Here is a 25,721-nt window from a genome sequence, read left to right on the forward strand (position 1 = left end):
GCTGGGTTCTTGCTATGGGGGCTGGTTCTCGCCCTTGATAGCTAATATTTACATATCTGAATGGGAAAATCTTTGTATTCTTTCGGACTCTGCTCCTTTCTCCTCCAATATCAGGTGGTTTGGTCGCTCTATAGACCACCTGCTCCTGATATGGGATGGGCACAAGGAATTGGTGTCACAATTTTTCGTCTATCAATAATAACATGAATTTAAATGTCACTGACGAGGTTAGTTTTAATAACATTAACGTTCCGGATATAACACTTACATTGGATCCTACACAGGAGGTTATTGTATCACCTTCTAGGAAAATAATAGCTATAAATTGCATATTACACGCGGATTCATGTCGTCCGAAATGTGATAAAAAATATCCCTGTTGTTGAGGCTTTTTTGGTGCTTTGAAAAGTATTCATTAAAATGTCACTAATAAAACTGTGGATAAGAGCTCCTCTATTTATAAACATTGTATTAGTAGACACAATGGAAATACTTCGGATTGTAAAGTGATAGGTATTGAACATGTTCTGCAGCCATTTCAGGGAGGAGACGTCAAATGAAAACTAATTAGCAGAGAATCTTGGGGGATTTATGTTTTTATAAACAGAACACCGCTGGGATTTTGCGCAGTTTGACTTGTGGTGCGTCCACCCCCGATCCGACCCCGGACCCTCCCCAGACCTGAAAGCCAAAAGTGGCAAAATTTTCATCTTATTCTTTCTCCAGTCGTCGCCTTCTCCTCTCTGTAATAGTCATATCTGGGGGTTGGGTGTCTCATTTTTGCGTTGCTGTTCCTTTAAGCAGAACTTTTAATAACCTGATGTGAAAGTTTGAAAATATCTTATGAAACACAGAAATTGCTACAATGAGCTGATTTGTGTCTGACTCCAGGCGCTGGCAATAATGGCAGGATTTATTCTGTCATCTGTCTCTAGCTTCTACCAGGCTTATTTTTCATAATTTTATATTATTTTTTTATATTTCAGAATTGTGTTAATAAAAAATAAAATCGAAGTTTGTGACAAGAGAAGGATCTGAGACTGATGGAGACTGATGGAGACTGATGGAGACTGACGGAGACTGACGGAGACTGACGGAGACTGATGGACAGAGGAGGCAGATCGGAGGGGATGATGGTAGGAGACATTAGTGTATAGTAAAGTGGAGCACCGGCGGCACAGATACAAGACCAGTGCCGGAACCAGGACTATTGGGAGGGACATATGGACAGCACAAGACCAGTGCCGGAGCCGGGATCATGGGAGGGACATATAGACATCCCACAACCAATGCTAGACCTGGGATCATGGGAGGGACACATGAACGGCACACGACCAGAGCCAGGATCATGGGAGGGACACATGAACGGCACACGACCAGAGCCAGGATCATGGAAGGGACACATGAACGGCACACGACCAGAGCCAGGATCATGGGAGGGACACAGGGACATCACATGACCAGTGCCAGAGCCAGGAACATAGGAGGGACACATGGACGGCACGCGACCAGAGCTGGAATCATGGGAGGGACACATGGACGGCACACGACCAGAGCCAGGATCATGGAAGGGACACATGAACGGCACACGACCAGAGCCAGGATCATGGGAGGGACACAGGGACATCACATGACCAGTGCCAGAGCCAGGAACATAGGAGGGACACATGGACGGCACGCGACCAGAGCTGGAATCATGGGAGGGACACATGGACGGCACACGACCAGAGCCAGGATCATGGGAGGGACACATGGACGGCACACGGCCAGAGCTGGAATCATGGGAGGGACACATGGACGGCACACGACCAGAGCCAGGATCATGGGAGGGACACATGGACGGCACACGGCCAGAGCTGGAATCATGGGAGGGACACATGGACGGCACACGACCAGAGCTGGAATCATGGGAGGGACACATGGACGGCACACGACCAGAGCTGGAATCATGGGAGGGACACATGGACACTCTGTGTTGTTGGAGCAGGAAATAGAGAATAATCTTTTTTTTGTTTGTTTTTTTTAAATGTGTTAGAGAAAAGCCACAAAACACAGACATTATAACACAAAGGGCTCAGGGTGGGGGACATTATATCACGATGGGAGGCAATAATGGTAGGGGCTGAATATGGTGGACAGTATTACTGGAAGAGGTGAAAGATGGGGATGTTATATCATTCAGAATCAGGATGGAAGATATCAATGTTAAGGGCTCAATATGTGGGACATTATTACTGGAAGACGCAAAGAATGGGGGGCATTATACTAGTAATTGGCAAGGAATTGCGGCCATTATACCAGGAAAGGGCCCAGAATGGGAGACATTATTACTGTAAGGGACTCAATATGGGAAACATTATTACTGGAAGAAGCAAAGAATGGGGGATATTATACTAGTAAGGGGCAAAGGATGGAGGACATTATACCAGGAAAGGGCCCAGGATGGGAGACATTATTACTGTAAGGGACTCAATAGGGGGAACATTATTACTGGAATAGGCAAAGAATGGGGGATATTATACTAGTAAGGGGCAAAGGATGGAGGACATTATACCAGGAAAGGGCCCAGGATGGGAGACATTATTACTGTAAGGGACTCAATAGGGGGAACATTATTACTGGAATAGGCAAAGAATGGGGGATATTATACTAGTAAGGGGCAAAGGATGGAGGACATTATACCAGGAAAGGGCCCAGGATGGGAGACATTATTACTGTAAGGGACTCAATAGGGGGAACATTATTACTGGAATAGGCAAAGAATGGGGGACATTATACTAGTAAGGGGCAAAGGATGGAGGACATTATACCTGGAAGAAGCCCAAATAGGGGACATTATTACTGGAAAGGGATCGATATGGGGGACATTATTACTGGAATAGGCATAACATTGGGGACATTATACCAGAAAGGGCCAAAGGATGCAGGATATTATACCAAGAAGGAGCCCAAATGGGGGACATTATTATTGAAAGGGGCACAATATGGGGGACATTATTACTGAAATAGGCAAAGAATTGGAGACATTATACCAGGAAGGAGCCCAGATGGGGAAATAATTACTGGAAATAATTCACATGGGGGACTGTGACAACACGCTCCGGGATCGCCTTTGCTGGGTTCAAAGGGCACGTATTCACCTCAGGCAGACAGCCGAATTCAAGGTGTAACTGACGCTTGGTCAGGTTTATTGCAGTGAAGCATAAACAAAAAGAAAAAAAACACCAACAAAATAAATCCTTGCCTGTCCGGCGCTAACTATACATGGTGTTATCCTAACTACCAACTGGAGGGCTTCTCCCTTCCAGCTAAACCATACAAACATCAGGCACTGCTCCTCACAAGTGTCTCCTACACAGACAGGCTTACTGTGTTCCCAGATGGAGACCCTCCCCCAACTTCCCAGATTCCTTTTACCTCCGTCCTTCACCTCCCATTAATCCATTAGTAGCCAGGTGATCCTGGCCAGGCTAAGTCACATAGGACCGATACCGGGGTGAGATATACCTGCCCTCATCCACTAATCCCACATGAGTCTCACATATCCCCCCCCTCTGCTCAGACCACTGCAGCTGAGCAACAGCACCCACAAAACAGTGCACACGAGACAGGGCATCAGCATTCCCCATCCGCACCCCCGGGCGGTGCTCCACTGTAAAACGGTAGGCCTGAAGTGCAAGGAACCACCGGGTCACTCGGCCATTCCGTTCCCTATTCAAGTGCATCCACTTGAGAGGGGCATGGTCAGTGATCAGCCGGAACTTCCTTCCAATCAAGTAATATTTAAGGGACTCTAGAGCCCACTTAATGGCTAAGCATTCTTTTTCCACTATGGCATAGTTGCGTTCATGCTTATTAAGTTTCCGACTAAGATAAAGGACCGGATGTTCCTCTCCATCCTTCAGTTGTGACAATACAGCCCCTATACCGGCATCAGAAGCGTCCGTTTGGACCACGAACTCGCTGCGGAAGTCAGGAGTCATTAGCACAGGTTGAGAGCAAAGAGCTAGTTTTAAGTTATGGAAGGCTTCTTCGGCTGCCGTGGTCCATTTGATCATGACAGAGTCTTTCCCTTTGGTAAGGTCCGTCAGGGGAACAGCGGTAGCCGCAAAATTGGGAATGAACCGTCGGTAGTAGCCGGCTATTCCCAAAAATGCTCTCACCTGCTTCTTGTTGACTGGTTGCGGCCATTTCTGAATGGCTTGTATCTTGTCAATCTGGGGTTTAACAATTCCCCTCCCAATTACGTATCCCAAATACCGGGCTTCTTCCAGCCCGATATGACATTTCTTGGGGTTTGCTGTTAGGCCTGCCTCCCGCAGGTCCTCAATCACGGCCTCTAGTTTCTGGAGGTGCGTCTCCCAGTCCAGGCTGTATATGACTATGTCATCCAAATACGCAGAAGCATACTGCCTATGGGGCCTCAGGACTCGGTCCATCAACCTTTGAAAGGTTGCCGGTGCCCCGTGTAGTCCAAACGGCATATACACATACTGGTATAAACCTTCCGGTGTAGAAAACGCGGTTTTCTCTTTAGCGGCCTCTGTTAGCGGGATCTGCCAATAGCCCTTCGTTAAGTCTAGGGTCGTGATATACTGGGCTTTTCCAAGCCGATCTATTAATTCATCGACCCGTGGCATAGGGTATGCATCAAATTTGGAGACCGCATTTAATCTCCTGAAGTCATTGCAGAATCTAATGGAGCCGTCTGGTTTCGGTATTAACACAATCGGACTCGACCAGGCGCTATGCGATTCCTCGATTACACCTAAGTCTAACATGGTCTTCACTTCTCGGGAGACAGCTTCCCGCCGAGCCTCCGGTATTCGGTAGGGCTTTACCTGAACTGTTACCCCAGGCTCTGTTATGATGTCATGTTTAATGAGAGTGGTCTGCCCGGGCTTTTCCGAGAAAAACTCGTGATTGTTGATTACAAACTGCTTGACGTCGGTCTTTTGCCGCTCCGACAGAGTCTCCGCCGTCCCGACATCCGGTATGGTCTGCTTGCAGACCGGAAGGGCCAGACCTGCTGACAGAGCTGGACGGTCCTTCCAGGGTTTTATCAGATTCACGTGATAAATCTGTTCAGGCTTCCTTTTACCAGCCTGGTACACTTTGTAGTTTACCTCACCCACCCATTCCTTAATTTCAAAGGGGCCTTGCCACTTTGCCAGAAATTTGCTTTCTGCCGTGGGGACCAGGATCAACACCCTATCTCCGGGTGCAAAAGTACGGATCTTGGCCCCCCTATCATAAATCCTTTTCTGTGCTCCTTGAGCCTGTATCATATGCTCTTTAACGATGGGCATCACCGCCGCAATACGGTCCTGCATTTGGGTTACATGGTCTATTACGCTTTTGAACGGGGTGACCTGTCCCTCCCAGGTTTCTTTAGCGACATCTAACAGTCCACGGGGACGTCGGGCGTACAGAAGCTCGAAAGGAGAGAACCCGGTGGAAGACTGGGGCACCTCCCGGATGGCAAAAAGCAAATACGGGAGTAAGTAGTCCCAGTTCTTCCCGTCCTTGTCTATCGCCTTACGGAGCATCTGTTTCAAAGTTTTGTTAAACCGTTCGACCAGTCCGTCCGTTTGAGGGTGATACACGGAGGTGCGTAACTGTGCTATTTGTAACAGCCTGCAGAGTTCTTTCATTACTTTAGACATAAAGGGGGTTCCTTGGTCTGTGAGTATTTGTTTTGGGACACCAACCCGACTAAACACATGGACCAGCTCCTTGGCAATGGTCTTGGTGGCCGTGTTACGCAAAGGGATGGCCTCGGGGTAACGAGTGGCATAATCCAAGATGACAAGGATGTGCTGGTGTCCTCGTGCAGACTTGGGGAGGGGTCCAACTAAATCCATCCCAATTCTCTCAAATGGGATCTCGATGATAGGCAGAGGTACTAAGGGGCTACAGAAGCGGGGCCTAGGCACAGACATTTGGCAGTCAGGACAAGACTCGCAATAGGTGCGAATATCGTGATGCATGCCGGGCCAAACAAAACAGTGTAATATCCTTTCGGTAGTTTTCTGGACCCCCAGGTGTCCCCCCATCATGTGTCCGTGTGCCAGGTCCAGCACTCTCCGCCTGTAGGCTCTCGGCACAACCAATCGTTGTACTGTGTCATCCCCCTTCTTCTCTATCTGATAAAGTCATTCTCCAGTGCCATGTAGGGGTAAGCCAGCCTAGTACCTGCATCCACCTGCACCCCGTTTATCATTTTAACATTTTTTATAGCCTGAGTAAGGGTAGGATCTCTCATTTGCTCACTTTGGAAGTCATCTTTCTGGACTTCCAAATTCAGCCAAGAGGAAGGGGGACAGCCACCCGTGTCCGCCTCTGCCCCGGGTTCATCGGAATCACCCGCCAGAACTGAAAAGGGGAACTGGGGGTTGTTTTCAGCGGATTCCTCCTCTGAACCCTCTTGTGGGGCATCCTCTAGTGGCTCCGGGCCCACACAAGGTGTGGGAGAAGGATCATCCGTGCGGCTACCCTGGGGTACTAATTGGTTCTCCCACAACTGCCAGAAGTGGGGAAAATCCCTGCCCAAAATGATATCATGCAATAGTGCTGGTACTAGTCCCACCTTATGATGCACAGACCCATAGGGCGTAGTAATGCAGGAGACCGTTGTGAGGTACGAGCAGGTGTCTCCATGCACACATGTCACAGAAAATTTATCTGACGGTCCCATCGGGACTGCTACCAGACTGGCCTTTACCAGAGTCACCACACTTCCCGAGTCTAATAGTGCAACAACAGTATTGCCATCAATGGACACTTCACACAGGTGTTTTTCCATATCGCCTGGACATGCCGCAATACACACTACCCGTGCAACCATAGCCATGCGTTTTTCAAAGTCTGTGACATCGCACTGCATCGGTTCTGTAGTTACGGGACAGTTCGCAGCAATATGGCCCACCTCCTGGCAGCGGAAACACCTCACGGGCCCCTTGCTAAGACCATAGTTTGGCACCTTAGCCCTCACAGGGCCAGCAGTCCTGTTTTCCTCCTCCACTGCCTTAGGATATTTTCCTCCTCCCCATGACCCTGGAACAGTCTTACCAGATCCTCGTCGAGAAGGGGAAGAGTGAGGATGTGTAGCATCGTCCATAAGTCCTTCTGCCAAGGAATAACGCTCCACTAGATCCACTAGCTGATCCGCTGTCGTGGGGTTTCCATGGCTTACCCACTTTCTCAGAGATGGCGGTAGAGCTCTTAGGTATTTATCAAGAACGATTCTTTGTACCATCTCTGGCACCGTCAAAACCTCGGGCTGTAGCCATTTCTTGGTCAAGTGAATGAGGTCAAACATCTGTGACCGCGGTGGTTTATCGGGCTGATAAGTCCATTGATGAACTCTCTGTGCTCGCACGGCCGTCGTCACTCCCAGCCGGGCAAGGATCTCGGCTTTTAGTTTATCAAAGTCATGCGCTGCTTCAGGCTCAAGATCAAAGTAGGCTTTTTGGGCCTCACCTGCCAGAAACGGTGCAAGCAAGTCGGCCCATCGCTCCTTTGGCCACTTTTCCCGCTCTGCCGTCCGTTCAAACGTGGTCAGGTAAGCTTCCACATTGTCCTCTGTGGTTAATTTCTGCCAGCACCGACTCACATGAATCACCCTCTGGTCAGCCTCTGCATTACTCTCCGGTACGGTCGCCAGACGCTGCGCCACCTGCTGCAAAAGTTGGCGGTCTTTAACCGTCGATTCCACCAGTTCCTTCAACTGTGCCGACATCAAGCGATTAGCCTCCTGCTGCACAGCTGCGGATTGTACCAGCGCTTTCACCACGTCATCCATTATGATGCGCTGTAACGTGCTGCCCGCATTCTCCACCACAATGTGATAACACGCTCCGGGATCGCCTTTGCTGGGTTCAAAGGGCACGTATTCACCTCAGGCAGACAGCCGAATTCAAGGTGTAACTGACGCTTGGTCAGGTTTATTGCAGTGAAGCATAAACAAAAAGAAAAAAAACACCAACAAAATAAATCCTTGCCTGTCCGGCACTAACTATACACGGTGTTATCCTAACTACCAACTGGAGGGCTTCTCCCTTCCAGCTAAACCATACAAACATCAGGCACTGCTCCTCACAAGTGTCTCCTACACAGACAGGCTTACTGTGTTCCCAGATGGAGACCCTCCCCCAACTTCCCAGATTCCTTTTACCTCCGTCCTTCACCTCCCATTAATCCATTAGTAGCCAGGTGATCCTGGCCAGGCTAAGGGTACCTTCACACTTTAGCGATGCAGCAGCGATCCGACCAGCGATCTGACCTGGTCAGGATCGCTGCTGCATCGCTACATGGTCGCTGGTGAGCTGTCAAACAGGCAGATCTCACCAGCGACCAGTGAACAGCCCCCAGCCAGCAGCGACGTGCAAGCGACGCTGCGCTTGCACGGAGCCGGCGTCTGGAAGCTGCGGAGACTGGTAACTAAGGTAAACATCGGGTATGGTTACCCGATGTTTACATTAGTTACCAGCGCACACCGCTTAGCTGTGTGTGCAGGGAGCAGGGAGCCGCGCACACTGAGCGCTGGCTCCTTGCTCTCCTAGCTACAGTACACATCGGGTTAATTAACCCGATGTGTAATGCAGCTACATGTGCAGAGAGCCGGAGCCGGCAGCACAGGCAGCGTGAGAGCTGCAGAGGCTGGTAACTAAGGTAAATATCGGGTAACCACCTTGGTTACCCGATGTTTACCCTGGTTACAGCTTACTGCAGGCTGTCAGACGCCGGCTCCTGCTCCCTGCTCGCTTCATTTGTCGCTCTCTCGCTGTCACACACAGCGATCTGTGTGTCACAGCGGGAGAGCGCCTTTGAAGAAAACGAACCAGGGCTGTGTGTAACGAGCAGCGATCTCGCAGCAGGGGCCAGATCCAGTGTCACACACAGCGAGATCGCTAATGAGGTCACTGCTGCGTCACAAAAAGCGTGACTCAGCAGCGATCTCGGCAGCGAGCTCGCTGTGTGTGAAGCACCCCTTAGTCACATAGGACCGATACCGGGGTGAGATATACCTGCCCTCATCCACTAATCCCACATGAGTCTCACAGGACATTATGACTGGAAGAGGTGAAACATGGGAAATTATACCAATAAGCAGCAGAGGATAGGGGACATTATACCAGGAAAAGCCCAGGACGTGGACCATATATTTGTGAAATAGGTCAGGATTGGCAACATTGCATCACGATGGGAGACATTATTACTGAAGAGGCACAGTATGGGGGTCATTAAACCAGGAAGAAGCAAGAATGGGGACATTATTACTGGAAGGGGCTCAGGATGGGGGACATTAGTACAGTTATGAGGGTAGCTTGTGTGTCTTTATAGGATTTAGAATGTTACACGGGCCCATACATCTCACCAACATACAGATGCGGTCCAGGTCCAAACTTTGCACCAGGGCCCATGAGAGTTTTGGTTATGGTCCTGGGAGAGACCCCAGAGCATAATATGGAACAGTAAATCAGTGGAGAATAACTTCTCTGCTCATAAAATTTCCAAGGACATATTGCTCACACCGGGGACGGTTCATTTTGCGTGATCCGCTCATCTCTCCTGTTTATCCGTTTGGGCTTCATAGAAGAACGAGAATATCACTAAAATCTGCAATATACAGAGCAAACGATCAACCCATCAAAGCTGAGGAAGCGATAGGCGAAGCGCTGCCATCCCGCAGGACCGCTGCCATCCCGCAGGACCGCTGCCATCCCGCAGGACCGCTGCCATCCCGCAGGACCGCTGTCATCCCGCAGGACCGCTGCCATCCCGCAGGACCGCTGCCATCCCGCAGGACCGCTGTCATCCCGCAGGACCGCTGCCATCCCGCAGGACCGCTGCCATCCCGCAGGACCGCACATCTGTACGAAAGGTTTTTTTTTATTGTTTTTCATTTTAATTATGTAGAAATTAAATCTGTATTTATTATTCATCCATTGTATTATTTTCATTAGCATTAGTTGTTTTTATCTCACATACATGTAATTATTTGCACACACTGTGCATTCATTATTAATAGCTGTGTTTATTTCATTGCTCCCTTATTCCATCCACATCGTGAATAATTTGTTCTTCCTTCCATTTTTTTATTTTTTTATTTTTGTGGTTAATAAAATCAAGTCCGATCTATCAAAATATAAGATGATGTAACTCGTATTGTAAAAGCCAAAAACAGACAGAATGGTCCCCCTTTAGTGTCTGCCCCCCATGCTCTGCTTTTCATTATATAAGCTCCAGTGTGGTGACTTTTCGTGCCCGGAGTCCGGCAGCTCTGCCTGTGTGCGGGGTGCTGCCAGTCCGGACTGTCTCAGTAATTGGTCACCCTGAGCTTCACTTTTTCTTGCTCTTTTGCAATTTTCTAGATTTGGAGACTGAAGTTAAAACCTTAAGAAGCCCTTGGGCCGGTGATAAATATTACATGACGGGGGCAGAAGAGTAAAGTCCCATCATAACAGACAGGTCATGGCTTCCGGCATCTGCTCACTGCTCCCTCAATTATTCATGTAGATCCACAGACGTTTCCGCAGGTTAACGACACATCACAGGTGACAAGTCAATCACCGGCAATAATCGGGGCCCGGAAATAGCGATAAAAGCTGAAAACAGCTTGTACTGCTACACGTTCATCCCAAACGCATCTCCGCCACTCACAGTGATGACTGTCAGTCAATGTCAAACGCCAGGTCCTGTTCAAAGGAGTGCTGGGGCCCCTGAGGTCTGGAACCGGGGCCACAAAGAATTAGAGGATAGAGGGTTAGGTGGGGCTGCAACCTGTATATAGATACAATAGTGGAGCTGAAAACGGAGACAGATGGGGGGGGGGTGATGGCAGCTCCCGCTGCAACCATTATCTATATTCTGTGCTCGCCTCTAGTTATATCCCGACCTCCAACCATTGTCAATGTCACAGAATACTATGTGGTCGCCTCTAGTTATATCCCGACCACCAACCATTATCAATGTCACAGAATACTATGTGGTCGCCTCTAGTCCGTCCCTGACTCCTAGACATTGTGCACCTGGAAGACGCTTCCACAGCCGCCTCTAGTTGTTCCCAGATCTCCATCCACCGCCCATGTGTTACAAGCTTCTGCATTGGACTCTTGTCCTTCTCCATTGTGAATGTGATAGAAGCCTCTATCGCCGGACATGGAGAGAAGGGATTGAAGTGACTGATCCTTTGCTCCGCTCATGGATCCTCAGTGTCATGACCTCGGGGCAGGGGGCAGCTGGTGGAGGATGTGGGCATCAGATCATAGAGTTACATGTATCACTGTATCACAAAACGTTCTGAACATTCCTGATGTCCTGCAATCTCCTACGTGATCCAATATCACAATATCTGTAACATCTCTGCTTCCTAAGTCTGAAACCGTTACTGGCCCGAATCCTGTTCTGACCTCTGGGTGTGTAGATGATGAAAAATCAAGGGGCAGATACATTAAAGTATTTATGGTATAAAACACGTTTACAAATGTTACAACTTTTGGTCTTTTTTGCGTCATTCCCAGCCAGCTCTATCCAGAGTGTGGGCAGGACCAGACGAGTCAGCGCCGGACACCAAAGAGGGCAGAGTGCGACTAGGACCAGACGAGTCAGCACCGGCCACCAAAGAGGGCAGAGAGCGAGCAGGACCAGATGAGTCAGCTCCGGCCACCAAATAGGGCAGAGTGCGGGCAGGACCAGATGAGTCAGCGCCGGCCACCAAAGAGGGCAGAGTGCGACCAGGACCAGATCAGTCAGCGCCGGCCACCAAAGAGGGCAGAGTGCGAGCAGGACCAGATGAGTCAGCGCCGGCCACCAGAGAGGGCAGAGTGCGACCAGGACCAGATGAGTCAGCGCCGGCCACCAAAGAGGGCAGAGTGCGAGCAGGATCAGACGAGTCAGCGCCGGCCACCAAAGAGGGAGAGTGCGACCAGGACCAGACGAGTCAGTGCCGGTCACCAGAAAGGGCAGAGTGCGAGCAGGACCAGACGAGTCAGCGCTGGCCACCAAAGAGAGCAGAGTGCGACCAGGACCAGATGAGTCAGCGTCGGCTACCAAAGAGGGCAGAGTGCAGGCAGGACCAGACGAGTCAGTGCCAGCCACCAAAGAGGGCAGAGTGCGGGCAGGACCAGACGAGTCAGTGCCGGCCACCAAAGAGGGCAGAGTGCGGGCAGGACCAGATGAGTCAGCGCCGGCCACCAGAGAGGGCAGAGTGCGACCAGGACCAGATGAGTCAGCGCCGGCCACCAAAGAGGGCAGAGTGCGAGCAGGATCAGACGAGTCAGCGCCGGCCACCAAAGAGGGAGAGTGCGACCAGGACCAGACGAGTCAGTGCCGGTCACCAGAAAGGGCAGAGTGCGAGCAGGACCAGACGAGTCAGCGCTGGCCACCAAAGAGAGCAGAGTGCGACCAGGACCAGATGAGTCAGCGTCGGCTACCAAAGAGGGCAGAGTGCAGGCAGGACCAGACGAGTCAGTGCCAGCCACCAAAGAGGGCAGAGTGCGGGCAGGACCAGACGAGTCAGTGCCGGCCACCAAAGAGGGCAGAGTGCGGGCAGGACCAGATGAGTCAGCGCCGGCCACCAAAGAGGGCAGAGTGCGAGCAGGACCAGATGAGTCAGCGCCGGCCACCAAAGAGGGCAGAGTGCGAGCAGGATCAGACGAGTCAGCACCGGCCACCAAAGAGGGCAGAGAGCGAGCAGGACCAGATGAGTCAGCTCCGGCCACCAAATAGGGCAGAGTGCGGGCAGGACCAGATGAGTCAGCGCCGGCCACCAAAGAGGGCAGAGTGCGACCAGGACCAGATCAGTCAGCGCCGGCCACCAAAGAGGGCAGAGTGCGAGCAGGACCAGATGAGTCAGCGCCGGCCACCAGAGAGGGCAGAGTGCGACCAGGACCAGATGAGTCAGCGCCGGCCACCAAAGAGGGCAGAGTGCGAGCAGGATCAGACGAGTCAGCGCCGGCCACCAAAGAGGGAGAGTGCGACCAGGACCAGACGAGTCAGTGCCGGTCACCAGAAAGGGCAGAGTGCGAGCAGGACCAGACGAGTCAGCGCTGGCCACCAAAGAGAGCAGAGTGCGACCAGGACCAGATGAGTCAGCGTCGGCTACCAAAGAGGGCAGAGTGCAGGCAGGACCAGACGAGTCAGTGCCAGCCACCAAAGAGGGCAGAGTGCGGGCAGGACCAGACGAGTCAGTGCCGGCCACCAAAGAGGGCAGAGTGCGGGCAGGACCAGATGAGTCAGCGCCGGCCACCAAAGAGGGCAGAGTGCGAGCAGGACCAGATGAGTCAGCGCCGGCCACCAAAGAGGGCAGAGTGCGAGCAGGATCAGACGAGTCAGCGCCGGCCACCAAAGAGGGAGAGTGCGACCAGGACCAGACGAGTCAGTGCCGGTCACCAGAAAGGGCAGAGTGCGAGCAGGACCAGACGAGTCAGCGCTGGCCACCAAAGAGAGCAGAGTGCGACCAGGACCAGATGAGTCAGCGTCGGCTACCAAAGAGTGCAGAGTGCAGGCAGGACCAGACGAGTCAGTGCCAGCCACCAAAGAGGGCAGAGTGCGGGCAGGACCAGACGAGTCAGTGCCGGCCACCAAAGAGGGCAGAGTGCGGGCAGGACCAGATGAGTCAGCGCCGGCCACCAAAGAGGGCAGAGTGCGAGCAGGACCAGACGAGTCAGCGCCGGCCACCAAAGAGGGCAGAGTGCGAGCAGGACCAGATGAGTCAGCGCCGGCCACCAGAGAGGGCAGAGTGCGACCAGGACCAGATGAGTCAGCGCCGGCCACCAAAGAGGGCAGAGTGCGAGCAGGATCAGACGAGTCAGCGCCGGCCACCAAAGAGGGAGAGTGCGACCAGGACCAGACGAGTCAGTGCCGGTCACCAGAAAGGGCAGAGTGCGAGCAGGACCAGACGAGTCAGCGCTGGCCACCAAAGAGAGCAGAGTGCGACCAGGACCAGATGAGTCAGCGTCGGCTACCAAAGAGGGCAGAGTGCAGGCAGGACCAGACGAGTCAGTGCCAGCCACCAAAGAGGGCAGAGTGCGGGCAGGACCAGACGAGTCAGTGCCGGCCACCAAAGAGGGCAGAGTGCGGGCAGGACCAGATGAGTCAGCGCCGGCCACCAAAGAGGGCAGAGTGCGAGCAGGACCAGATGAGTCAGCGCCGGCCACCAAAGAGGGCAGAGTGCGAGCAGGATCAGACGAGTCAGCGCCGGCCACCAAAGAGGGAGAGTGCGACCAGGACCAGACGAGTCAGTGCCGGTCACCAGAAAGGGCAGAGTGCGAGCAGGACCAGACGAGTCAGCGCTGGCCACCAAAGAGAGCAGAGTGCGACCAGGACCAGATGAGTCAGCGTCGGCTACCAAAGAGTGCAGAGTGCAGGCAGGACCAGACGAGTCAGTGCCAGCCACCAAAGAGGGCAGAGTGCGGGCAGGACCAGACGAGTCAGTGCCGGCCACCAAAGAGGGCAGAGTGCGGGCAGGACCAGATGAGTCAGCGCCGGCCACCAAAGAGGGCAGAGTGCGAGCAGGACCAGACGAGTCAGCGCCGGCCACCAAAGAGGGCAGAGTGCGAGCAGGACCAGATGAGTCAGCGCCGGCCACCAAAGAGGACAGAGTGCGGGCAGGACCAGATGAGTCAGCGCCAGCCACCAAAGAGGGCAGAGTGCGACCAGGACCAGATGAGTCAGCGCCGGCCACCAAAGAGGGCAGAGTGCGAGCAGGACCAGACGAGTCAGCACCGGCCACCAGAGAGGGCAGAGTGTGACTAGGACCAGACGAGTCAGCACCGGCCACCAAAGAGGGCAGAGTGTGAACAGGACCAGATGAGTCAGCGCCAGCCACCAAAGAGGGCAGAGTGCGACCAGGACCAGATGAGTCAGCGCCGGCCACCAAAGAGGGCAGGGTGCGAGCAGGATCAGACGAGTCAGCGCCGGCCACCAAAGAGGGAGAGTGCGACCAGGACCAGACGAGTCAGCGCCGGTCACCAGAAAGGGCAGAGTGCGAGTGTGGCGCCCCTGAGGCTTCCGTCGCCACAGGACATTGCACCCCATCCAGCGGTGTGATGCCCCATTCTGAGTGAGGAAAGGAGTGAACACCGGTCCCCTGGTAAATCTACACAACACCCATTGTTAGGTACATACTGGGACCAGGAACAGTGGCAGTTACCCCCCCATGCTGCATGCTGGGAGGGGCTGTAAGACCCATCCCTGCTCCTATAGGGTACAGCTTAGCAACTGGGGAGGTGGGAGGAGCCACCAGAGAGCAGTCAGAGAAAGGAAGGTCAGAGTTTCAGTTTACCTCAGAGAGTGAGAGGGTGAGGAGCCAGCATGTAGCTGTGAAAGAGAAAGGAGCTCTGTGAGCTCAGAGGGTCCGCACAGAGAAAGCAACAGAAGTCTGAGAGAGAGTGGGGAAGGAGGAGGAGGTGTGCAGGAGGCAGGCAAGGAGGAAAAGTAGAAGAAAAGCTCTAGTCAGTCAGGAGCTAAGAAGAAGAAAGAGACGCTTCCTGGTGAAGATCCTGGGACTCAGAGGGTCCCAAGCAGAGGAAGAGAAGGGATTCCAGGGCCACGGGTAGCTGTAGAGCTGCGGTGGCCTGTTCCACAGGAACATCGGTGGAGGGATCAAGCTGCATCAGGGGACGGTCCCTAGAAACCGGAGGAGTGCAAAATCATCTCCAAACAGTAAAAACCGAGGCCCAGGGAAAGTTGTAAACTCCCCGGGCCACAGCCCACAGCAGAACCTCTAGAAAGGGGTAATCATCCGACAGGTGACCCCCCAGTCTGGAGGCTGTAGTGGAGGCCGAGCAGGTTCATCCTAAAAGAGCTAGGCTTAGGAAGACAGCTGAAGACAGAGACACCTTAGAGAGAAGGGTACCGGTTTTCACTCCAAGAATCACCCAGAAACGGCGGAGGTCCCTGACAGTGGGTTCCAGTCGTCTGAGGGCACCAGTGTGCGCATACCAGGACGTGTGAGTAAAGAACTTGAAACTGCACCCTTGGAGTTGCCTCTGTTATTCCGTCTGCTTAGACTTTCACTACACCATAGACTCTCACGAGCACCAACTGTGCCCCGGGGCATTGCTCCACCTGTGGGGAGCAGTACCACCATTGCTGCCATATCATCACCCCGGAGGCCTTACACAGCAGCGGCGGCTTAATAGCCGCATACCACAGGTGGCGTCACGAACACAAACTTTATTCAAACCCCAAGTCACCAGCCATATTTAAACTGACACCCACCAGGGCCACGGAGTCGGGCCCCGCCACCACTGACTACCCCTGGACTGGTCCGGCCCGGCACCGGGTGTCCCATAGCCCTGGGGTGGGCGAGTCACGAGCAGGACTAGACGAGTCAGCGCTGGCCACCAAAGAGAGCAGAGTGCGACCAGGACCAGATGAGTCAGCGTCGGCTACCAAAGAGGGCAGAGTGCGGGCAGGACCAGACGAGTCAGTGCCGGCCACCAAAGAGAGCAGAGTGCGGGCAGGACCAGATGAGTCAGCGCCGGCCACCAAAGAGGGCAGAGTGCGAGCAGGACCAGACGAGTCAGCGCCGGCCACGAAAGAGGGCAGAGTGTGGGCAGGACCAGACGAGTCAGCGCTGGCCACCAAAGAGGGCAGAGTGCAGGCAGGACCAGACGAGTCAGCCCCAGCCACCAAAGAGGACAGAGTGCGGGCAGGACCAGACGAGTCAGCACCAGCCACAAAAGAGGACAGAGTGCGGGCAGGACCAGACGAGTCAGCACCAGCCACCAATTCACTCTATATTAGTGGTGCAATCTGCACTAGAAATGTCACTGCAGTCCATGTCCGGAGAGGTGCAGGGGGCGCAGAGGGCGCAGAGGACTCACGGCTAGAAGAGGCGCTGGATTCTTTGAGTGGCGTGAACTCCACATCTTCCGTCACCACAGCCCTGCTATATGCCTGACGTGTGCCCGAGTCTCCATGACGCGGCCCGATACCTATCCTAGGGATAACGGCTGCATTATTTCCCCGTCTCTGCCCGGTTTGGAGCAGATCCTCGAGTCTCCGGAACGTTCTGATTTTCTTTCTCGACATTTTTTAAAACCCAAAGAAGGGAAACAATTCTCCAGAGACTGGACATAGAGCAGGTTACAATGGACATGACGGGAAGAAGCCTTCACCGTTTGGGTGGATTCTTGCTAATTCCTCGCTGCAGACACGGTTTTGAGTTCAAACACCAAGAGGTTTTCAAGCAAAAATGCCTTTAGGAGAAATCCCCTCAGGCGCTGTTCACACGCAGCATTAGGCGCTGTTCACACGCAGCATTAAACGCTGTTCACACGCAGCATTAGGCGCTGTTCACACGCAGCATTAGGCGCTGTTCACACGCAGCATTAGGCGCTGTTCACACGCAGCATTAGGCTCTGTTCACACGCAGCATTAGGCTCTGTTCACACGCAGCATTAGGCTCTGTTCACACGCAGCATTAGACGCTGTTCACACGCAGCATTAGGCGCTGTTCACACGCAGCATTAGACGCTGTTCACACGCAGCATTAGGCGCTGTTCACACGCAGCATTAGGCGCTGTTCACACGCAGCATTAGGCGCTGTTCACACGCAGCATTAGGCGCTGTTCACACGCAGCATTACGCTCTGTTGACACGCAGCATTAGGCGCTGTTCACACGCAGCATTAGGCTCTGTTCACACGCAGCATTAGGCTCTGTTCACACGCAGCATTAGGCTCTGTTCACACGCAGCATTAGGCGCTGTTCACACGCAGCATTAGGCTCTGTTCACACGCAGCATTAGGCTCTGTTCACACGCAGCATTAGGCGCTGTTCACACGCAGCATTAGGCTCTGTTCACACGCAGCATTAGGCTCTGTTCACACGCAGCATTAGGCTCTGTTCACACGCAGCATTAGGCGCTGTTCACACGCAGCATTAGGCGCTGTTCACACGCAGCATTAGGCGCTGTTTACACGCAGCATTAGGCTCTGTTCACACGCAGCATTAGGCTCTGTTCACACGCAGCATTAGGCTCTGTTCACACGCAGCATTAGGCGCTGTTCACACGCAGCATTAGGCTCTGTTCACACGCAGCATTAGGCTCCGTTCACACGCAGCATTAGGCTCCGTTCACACGCAGCATTAGGCTCTGTTCACACGCAGCATTAGGCGCTGTTCACACGCAGCATTAGGCGCTGTTCACACGCAGCATTAGGCTCTGTTCACACGCAGCATTAGGCTCTGTTCACACGCAGCATTAGGCTCTGTTCACACGCAGCATTAGGCTCTGTTTACACGCAGCATTAGGCTCTGTTCACACGCAGCATTAGGCTCTGTTCACACGCAGCATTAGGCGCTGTTCACACGCAGCATTAGGCTCTGTTCACACGCAGCATTAGGCGCTGTTCACACGCAGCATTAGGCGCTGTTCACACGCAGCATTAAGCGCTGTTCACACGTAGCATTAGGCGCTGTTCACACGCAGCATTAGGCTCTGTTCACTCGCAGCATTAGGCGCTGTTCACACGCAGCATTAGGCGCTGTTCACACGCAGCATTAGGCGCTGTTCACACGCAGCATTTTGTGGTTGTTTTTGATGCATTTCTGATTAACAACCAGGAGATTTCTATTTTTTTTTCTCTGACTAATATTAAGAATTGCGGCATTTTTTAAGATCTGCAGCAGTCGATTGTTTCAGGGTTTTTGCAGCAAATCAATAAGAAAGTGAAAAAAGCATTGGAGAGAATGTAGCAAACAGGTTAGATAAATCAGGAAAAAGATGCTAAAAAACCCGCTGCATGTGAACAGAACCGTATATTTCCCAGAGCTGAGGGTCTGCTACAATTGTGTCCAGTTTCTGCAATGCTCAGTTTTTGTTGCAGTGTGTCAGCGCAGGGAAAAGGTATCATTCCGGGGCTGAGATGTTTTTCTCACAGAGGATTGTTTGGACTGGATACAATTGTAGCAAACCCTCAGCAGTGACAAGTGTGAGCACCGCAACAAGATCACAATGGAGAAATATGGACACAAGGTCGGGTGTGATCTGCAGGGGATCTACTGCACAATGATAGATCGGGGTGTACACCCGGATAGATCTCTATGACCCGTGGAGGGTCTCTGCAAAGACCCCAACTAACCAGATCTGTGGGGTGCTCCCAGACATAGCATTGAGGTGTACATGGCATTGTGGGGGAGAATGTGAGGGGATTGTGGGGGGGATTGTAGTGGGATTGTGGGGAGATCATGGGGCATTGTGGGGGGGGGGGGGGGGTTGCTGGGAGGATGTGGGGGGTATTGTGGGAAAATATCAGGTGGAATATGGGGGCATTTCAGGGGGGATTGTGTAGGGGATTGCGGGGGGTTTATGGGGAATTGCAGGGGGGATTGCGGGGGGATTGTGTGGGGGAATGCAGGGGGAATTATGGGGGCATTGTGGGGTGATTGTAGGGGGATTGCATGGGGGAATGCAGGGGGGATTATGGGGGCATTGTGGGGGTGATTGTGTGGGGGACTGCAGGGGGATTATAGGGGCATTGGGGGGGGATTGCTGCGAGGATGTGGGGCATTGTGGGGGGATATCAGGGGGAATATGGGGGAATTTCAGGGGGATTGCGGGGGGATTATGGGGAATTGCAGGGGGATTGTGGGGGCATTATAGGGTGATTACTGGGAGAATGTTGGGGGATTGTGGGGTCATTATGGGGTGATTGCTGGGAGAATGTTGGGGGATTGTGGGGTCATGGGGTGATTGCTGGGAGAATGTTGGGGGATTGTGGGGGGATTGTGGGGGCATTATGGGGTGATTGCTGGGAGAATGTTGGGGGATTGTGGGGGCATTATGGGGTGATTGCTGGGAGAATGTTGGGGGATTGTGGGGTCATTATGGGGTGATTGCTGGGAGAATGTTGGGGGATTGTGGGGGGATTGTGGGGGCATTATGGGGTGATTGCTGGGAGAATGTTGGGGGATTGTGGGGTCATTATGGGGTGATTGCTGGGAGAATGTTGGGGGATTGTGGGGGGATTGTGGGGGCATTATGGGGTGATTGCTGGGAGAATGTTGGGGGATTGTGGGGTCATTATGGGGTGATTGCTGGGAGAATGTTGGGGGATTGTGGGGGGATTGTGGGGGCATTATGGGGTGATTGCTGGGAGAATGTTGGGGGATTGTGGGGGCATTATGGGGTGATTGCTGGGAGAATGTTGGGGGATTGTGGGGGGATTGTGGGGGCATTATGGGGTGATTGCTGGGAGAATGTTGGTGGATTGTGGGGGGCATTGTGGTGAGATATCGGGGGGAATATGGGGGCATTTCAGGGTGGATTGTGGGGGTTTGGGAAGTTTCTGCAATCCTCTGGGTAATCTATACTGTACTCTCTGGCAGTGATGTGCAGTAATTATTGAAATGTGGAGTGAATCAATAATGCAGTGACATCTCTATGCACAGCCCCAGTAGTGGGGGTCTCCCCGGGTCCTTCACTTGCCCCCTCAGTGGTGACGTGCGGCCCCTCCTGTGTCTGGTGCTCAGTGTCAGGGATTATATTTAGATTATCGCCCATTGTTCTCCATATTATGATCCTTCATCACTTCACCTCTCGCTGTGACATTGTGGCCTTCCACGGGTTATGGCCGTCACCTCCAGGTCATAGGGAAAGAGCTCTGGAGATAGCGGGAGAACGTGGCTCAGTGGTCAGCACAGTGGCTCAGTGGTCAGCACAGTTGTCAAGTTGTTAGGAAGGAGGCTTAGAGATAAACTGGGTGGCTCAGTAGTTAGGACAGTGGCTCATTTGTTAACAGTCAGTCAGTTGTTAGCAAGGTGGCTTAGAGGTTAATACAGTGTCTTAGTGGTTAGCATGGTAGCTCACTGGATAGCAAAGTGGCTCAGTGGTTACTACAATGGCTCTGTGGTTAACATTTGCACAGTTGTTAGCAAGGTGGTTTAGAAGTTAAATGTCTTAGTAGTTAGCATGGTGGCTCTATAGTTACTACAATGGCTCAGTGGTTAACACAGTTACTCAATTGCTAGCAAGGTGGCTTAGAGGTTAATACAGTGTCTTAGTGGTTAGCACAGTGGCTTAGTGGTCACTACAATGGCTTAGTGGTTAACACATTTGCACAATTGTTAGCAAGGTGGCTTAAAAGTTAATACAGCATCTTAGTGATCAGCATGGTAGCTCAGTGGTTAGCACGGTGGTTCAGTGGCTACTACAATTTCTCAGTTGTTAACACAGTTGCTCAGTTGTTAGCAAGGTGGTTTAGAAGTTAGCTTGATGGCTGGCGTAGTGGTTATCACTATGGTTAAGTGGTTAGCACAATGGCTTGTATGTTATCTTGGTGGCTTAGTGGTTAGTATGGTGGCTCAGTGGTTAGCATTTCTGCTGTGCAGCACTGAGGTCCAGGCTTTATATCACTACAACCTTTTCCTGTAGGTGGTGTGTTCCCTGTGTGTTCCCCGTCTGTTCCCCGTCTGTTCCCCATTTGTTCCATGTGTCTTCCCCATTTGTTCCCGTCTGTTCCCCGTGTGTTCCCCGTCTGTTCCCCGTGTGTTCCCCGTCTGCTCTCCGTCTGTTCCCCGTCTGTTCCCCTTGTGTTCCCCGTGTGTTCCCCGTCTGTTCCCCTTGTGTTCCCCGTGTGTTCCCCGTCTGTTCCCCGTGTGTTCCCCGTCTGTTCCCCGTGTGTTCCCCGTCTGTTCCCCGTGTGTTCCCCGTCTGCTCTCCGTATGTTCCCCATCTGTTCCCCGTGTGTTCCCCGTGTGTTCCCCGTCTGTTCCCCGTGTGTTCCCCGCGTGTTCCCCGTCTGTTCCCCGTCTGTTCCCCGTCTGTTCTCCGTCTGTTCCCCGTCTGTTCCCCGTTTGTTCCCCGTGTCTTCCCCATTTGTTCCCTGTCTGTTCCCCGTAAGGGACTTACTCTGATGTCTACGGGGTCCGGAAGATAAAGGGACTTACTGTGATGTCTATGGGGTCCCGGGGGATAAAGGGACTTACTGTGATGTCTACAGGGTCCCGGAAGATAAAGGGACTTACTGTGATGTCTACGGGGTCCCAGAAGATAAAGGGACTTACTGTGATGTCTACGGGGTCCCAGAAGATAAAGGGACTTACTGTGATGTCTACAGGGTCCCGGAAGATAAAGGGACTTACTGTGATGTCTACGGGGTCCCAGAAGATAAAGGGACTTACTGTGATGTCTACGGGGTCCCAGAAGATAAAGGGACTTACTGTGATGTCTACGAGGTCCCTGAAGATAAAGGGACTTACTGTGATGTATATGGGGTCCCGGAAGATAAAGGGACTTACTGTCATGGCTACGGGGTCCCGGAAGATAAAGCAAGTTACTGTGATGTCTATGGGGTCCCAGAAGATAAAGGGACTTACTGTGATGTCTACAGGGTCCTGGAAATAAAGGGACTTACTGTGATGTTTATGGGGTCCCAGGAGATAAAGGGAGTTATTGTGATGTCTACGGGGTCCTGGAAGATAAAGGAACTTACTGTGATGTCTACGGGGTCCCTGAAGATAAAAGGACTTACTGTGATGTCTACAGGGTCCCGGAAGATAAAGGGACTTACTGTGATGTCTATGGGGTCCCGGGGGATAAAGGGACTTACTGTGATGTCTACGGGGTCCCAGAAGATAAAGGGACTTACTGTGATGTCTATGGGGTCCCAGAAGATAAAGGGACTTACTGTGATGTCTACAGGGTCCTGGAAATAAAGGGACTTACTGTGATGTTTATGGGGTCCCAGGAGATAAAGGGAGTTATTGTGATGTCTACGGGGTCCTGGAAGATAAAGGAACTTACTGTGATGTCTACGGGGTCCCTGAAGATAAAAGGACTTACTGTGATGTCTACAGGGTCCCGGAAGATAAAGGGACTTACTGTGATGTCTATGGGGTCCCGGGGGATAAAGGGACTTACTGTGATGTCTACGGGGTCCCAGAAGATAAAGGGACTTACTGTGATGTCTACAGGGTCCCGGAAGATAAAGGGACTTACTGTGATGTCTATGGGGTCCCGGGGGATAAAGGGACTTACTGTGATGTCTACGGGGTCCCGGAAGATAAAGGGACTTACTGTGATGTCTACGGCGTCCCGGAAGATAAAGCAAGTTACTGTGATGTCTATGGGGTCCCAGAAGATAAAGGGACTTACTGTGATGTGTACAGGGTCCTGGAAATAAAGTGACTTACTGTGATGTGTATGGGGTCCTGTGGGATAAAGGGACTTACTGTGATGTCTACAGGGTCCCAGAAGATAAAGGGACTTACTGTGATGTCTATGGGGTCCGGAAGATAAAGGGACTTACTGTGATGTCTACGGGGTCCCTGAAGATAAAGGGACTTACTGTGATGTCTACAGGGTCCTGGAAATAAAGGGACTTACTGTGATGTCTACAGGGTCCCAGAAGATAAAGGGACTTACTGTGATGTCTACGGGGTCCCAGAAGATAAAGGGACTCACTGTGATGTCTACGGGGTCCCGGAAGATAAAGGGACTCACTGTGATGTCTATGGGGTCCGGAAGATAAAGGGACTTACTGTGATGTCTACGGGGTCCCTGAAGATAAAGGGACTTACTGTGGTGTCTACGGGGTCCTGGAAATAAAGGGACTTACTGTGATGTCTACAGGGTCCCAGAAGATAAAGGGACTTACTGTGGTGTCTACGGGGTCCCTGAAGATAAAGGGACTTACTGTGGTGTCTATGGGGTCCCGGGGGATACAGGGACTTACTGTGATGGAGGAAAGGTCCAGCTCCGGTTCCTTGGGAGGTTCTGGCGGTGGCTTTGGAGCAGCCTTGGGTTCTTCTTTCTTGGGTTCCTCTTTCTTGGGCTCGGGCTTCTTGGGTGGCATGGTGGCTGTGAGATGATCTGGATGGAGGTGACAATGGACTGTGAGGACAGATGTGGCCGGAGGGGTCTTTATGGAGCCCCCTCCTCCTGCCGGCGAGAATAGTGGCAGCTATATATGGAGAAAACTCTCAGTGCTATTCGCAGCAGGTGGAGTGGCCTTTGTTACAGCTGAGAGTCGCGGCCACCTTGGGAAAGACAATGGCACCTTCTGCAATTATTGTGAAGGATGGAGTCAGCTCAGCCTGAATCAGGAGGATCTGGATGAGCATCAGACCTTATAAAACCCTCCCGTTCTCCAACCTCAGGTCACAATGTCTCCTAGAAGAGCGGATCCACAAGAAGCAGAAGGTGGTGATCTCCCGCAATGTGCAGAAAGAACAAGGAATAGCAATGGCAGCTTCTGATTGGGAGATGCAGATGTATACTGCACTTATCACATTTACTGTATAGAATATCTCCGCTTTATAGGATTTTCTTGGAGATTTCAATAAGCGACATTTCTATAAGAATAATATTAAGTATCCGATGTAATGAATGCCGGCATTTCTATTCCCATAGACACTGTGCGTGAGGGCCGGGATCTACTGGATCTCTTCACACCCGACGCTTTCATCACTTACTTCACTATTTATTTATTTGGTTGTTTTAAATTGCAGTAAAAATATCAAAAATACCAGAAAAAATGACAAAGATAAAGTAAAATAGGAACTTGTTACTTTATATCAGTTTCCTTTTGGAAATGCGGCCCCTGTATGAGACCCCTGTGCCTCTGAGATGACCCCTGTATGAGACCCCTGTGCCTCTGAGATGACCCCTGTATGAGACCCCTGTGCCTCTGAGATGACCCCTGTATGAGACCCCTGTGCCTCTGAGATGACCCCTGTATGAGACCCCTGTGCCTCTGAGATGACCCCTGTATGAGACCCCTATGCCTCTGAGGTGACCCCTGTATGAGACCCCTGTGCCTCTGAGGTGACCCCTGTATGAGACCCCTGTGCCTCTGAGATGACCCCTGTATGAGACCCCTGTGCCTCTGAGGTGACCCCTGTATGAGACCCCTGTGCCTCTGAGGTGACCCCTGTATGAGACCCCTGTGCCTCTGAGGTGACCCCTGTATGAGACCCCTGTGCCTCTGAAGTGACCCCTGTATGAGACCCCTGTGCCTCTGAGGTGACCTCTGTATGAGACCCCTGTGCCTCTGAAGTGACCTCTGTATGAGACCCCTGTGCCTCTGAAGTGACCTCTGTATGAGACCCCTGTGCCTCTGAAGTGACCTCTGTATGAGACCCCTGTGCCTCTGAGATGACCCCTGTATGAGACCCCTGTGCCTCTGAGATGACCCCTGTATGAGACCCCTGTGCCTCTGAGATGACCCCTGTATGAGACCCCTGTGCCTCTGAGATGACCCCTGTATGAGACCCCTATGCCTCTGAGGTGACCCCTGTATGAGACCCCTGTGCCTCTGAGGTGACCCCTGTATGAGACCCCTGTGCCTCTGAGATGACCCCTGTATGAGACCCCTGTGCCTCTGAGGTGACCCCTGTATGAGACCCCTGTGCCTCTGAGGTGACCCCTGTATGAGACCCCTGTGCCTCTGAGGTGACCCCTGTATGAGACCCCTGTGCCTCTGAAGTGACCCCTGTATGAGACCCCTGTGCCTCTGAGGTGACCTCTGTATGAGACCCCTGTGCCTCTGAAGTGACCTCTGTATGAGACCCCTGTGCCTCTGAAGTGACCTCTGTATGAGACCCCTGTGCCTCTGAGGTGACCCCTGTATGAGACCCCTGTGCCTCTGAAGTGACCCCTGTATGAGACCCCTGTGCCTCTGAAGTGACCTCTGTATGAGACCCCTGTGCCTCTGAAGTGACCTCTGTATGAGACCCCCGTGCCTCTGAGATGACCCCTGTATGAGA

The 25,721-nt window shown here is 52.4% G+C and overlaps 1 protein-coding gene across 1 annotated transcript in view; it reads right to left on the reverse strand.

Moving 5' to 3' along the window:
- Nucleotides 1-23,838, reverse strand: part of MYL3 (myosin light chain 3) — a 73,920-nt gene extending 50,082 nt beyond the window's left edge. Inside the window, exon 1 of the mRNA XM_075316916.1 lies at nucleotides 23,690-23,838. Coding sequence (XP_075173031.1) covers nucleotides 23,690-23,809 — 120 coding nt within the window. The 5' untranslated portion in view covers nucleotides 23,810-23,838. The remainder of the gene's footprint in view (nucleotides 1-23,689) is intronic.
- Between the last annotated feature and the right edge of the window lie 1,883 nt (nucleotides 23,839-25,721).

The sequence above is a fragment of the Anomaloglossus baeobatrachus genome, chromosome 6 (assembly GCF_048569485.1).
Source record: "Anomaloglossus baeobatrachus isolate aAnoBae1 chromosome 6, aAnoBae1.hap1, whole genome shotgun sequence".
In the NCBI taxonomy this organism is placed as follows: domain Eukaryota; kingdom Metazoa; phylum Chordata; class Amphibia; order Anura; family Aromobatidae; genus Anomaloglossus; species Anomaloglossus baeobatrachus.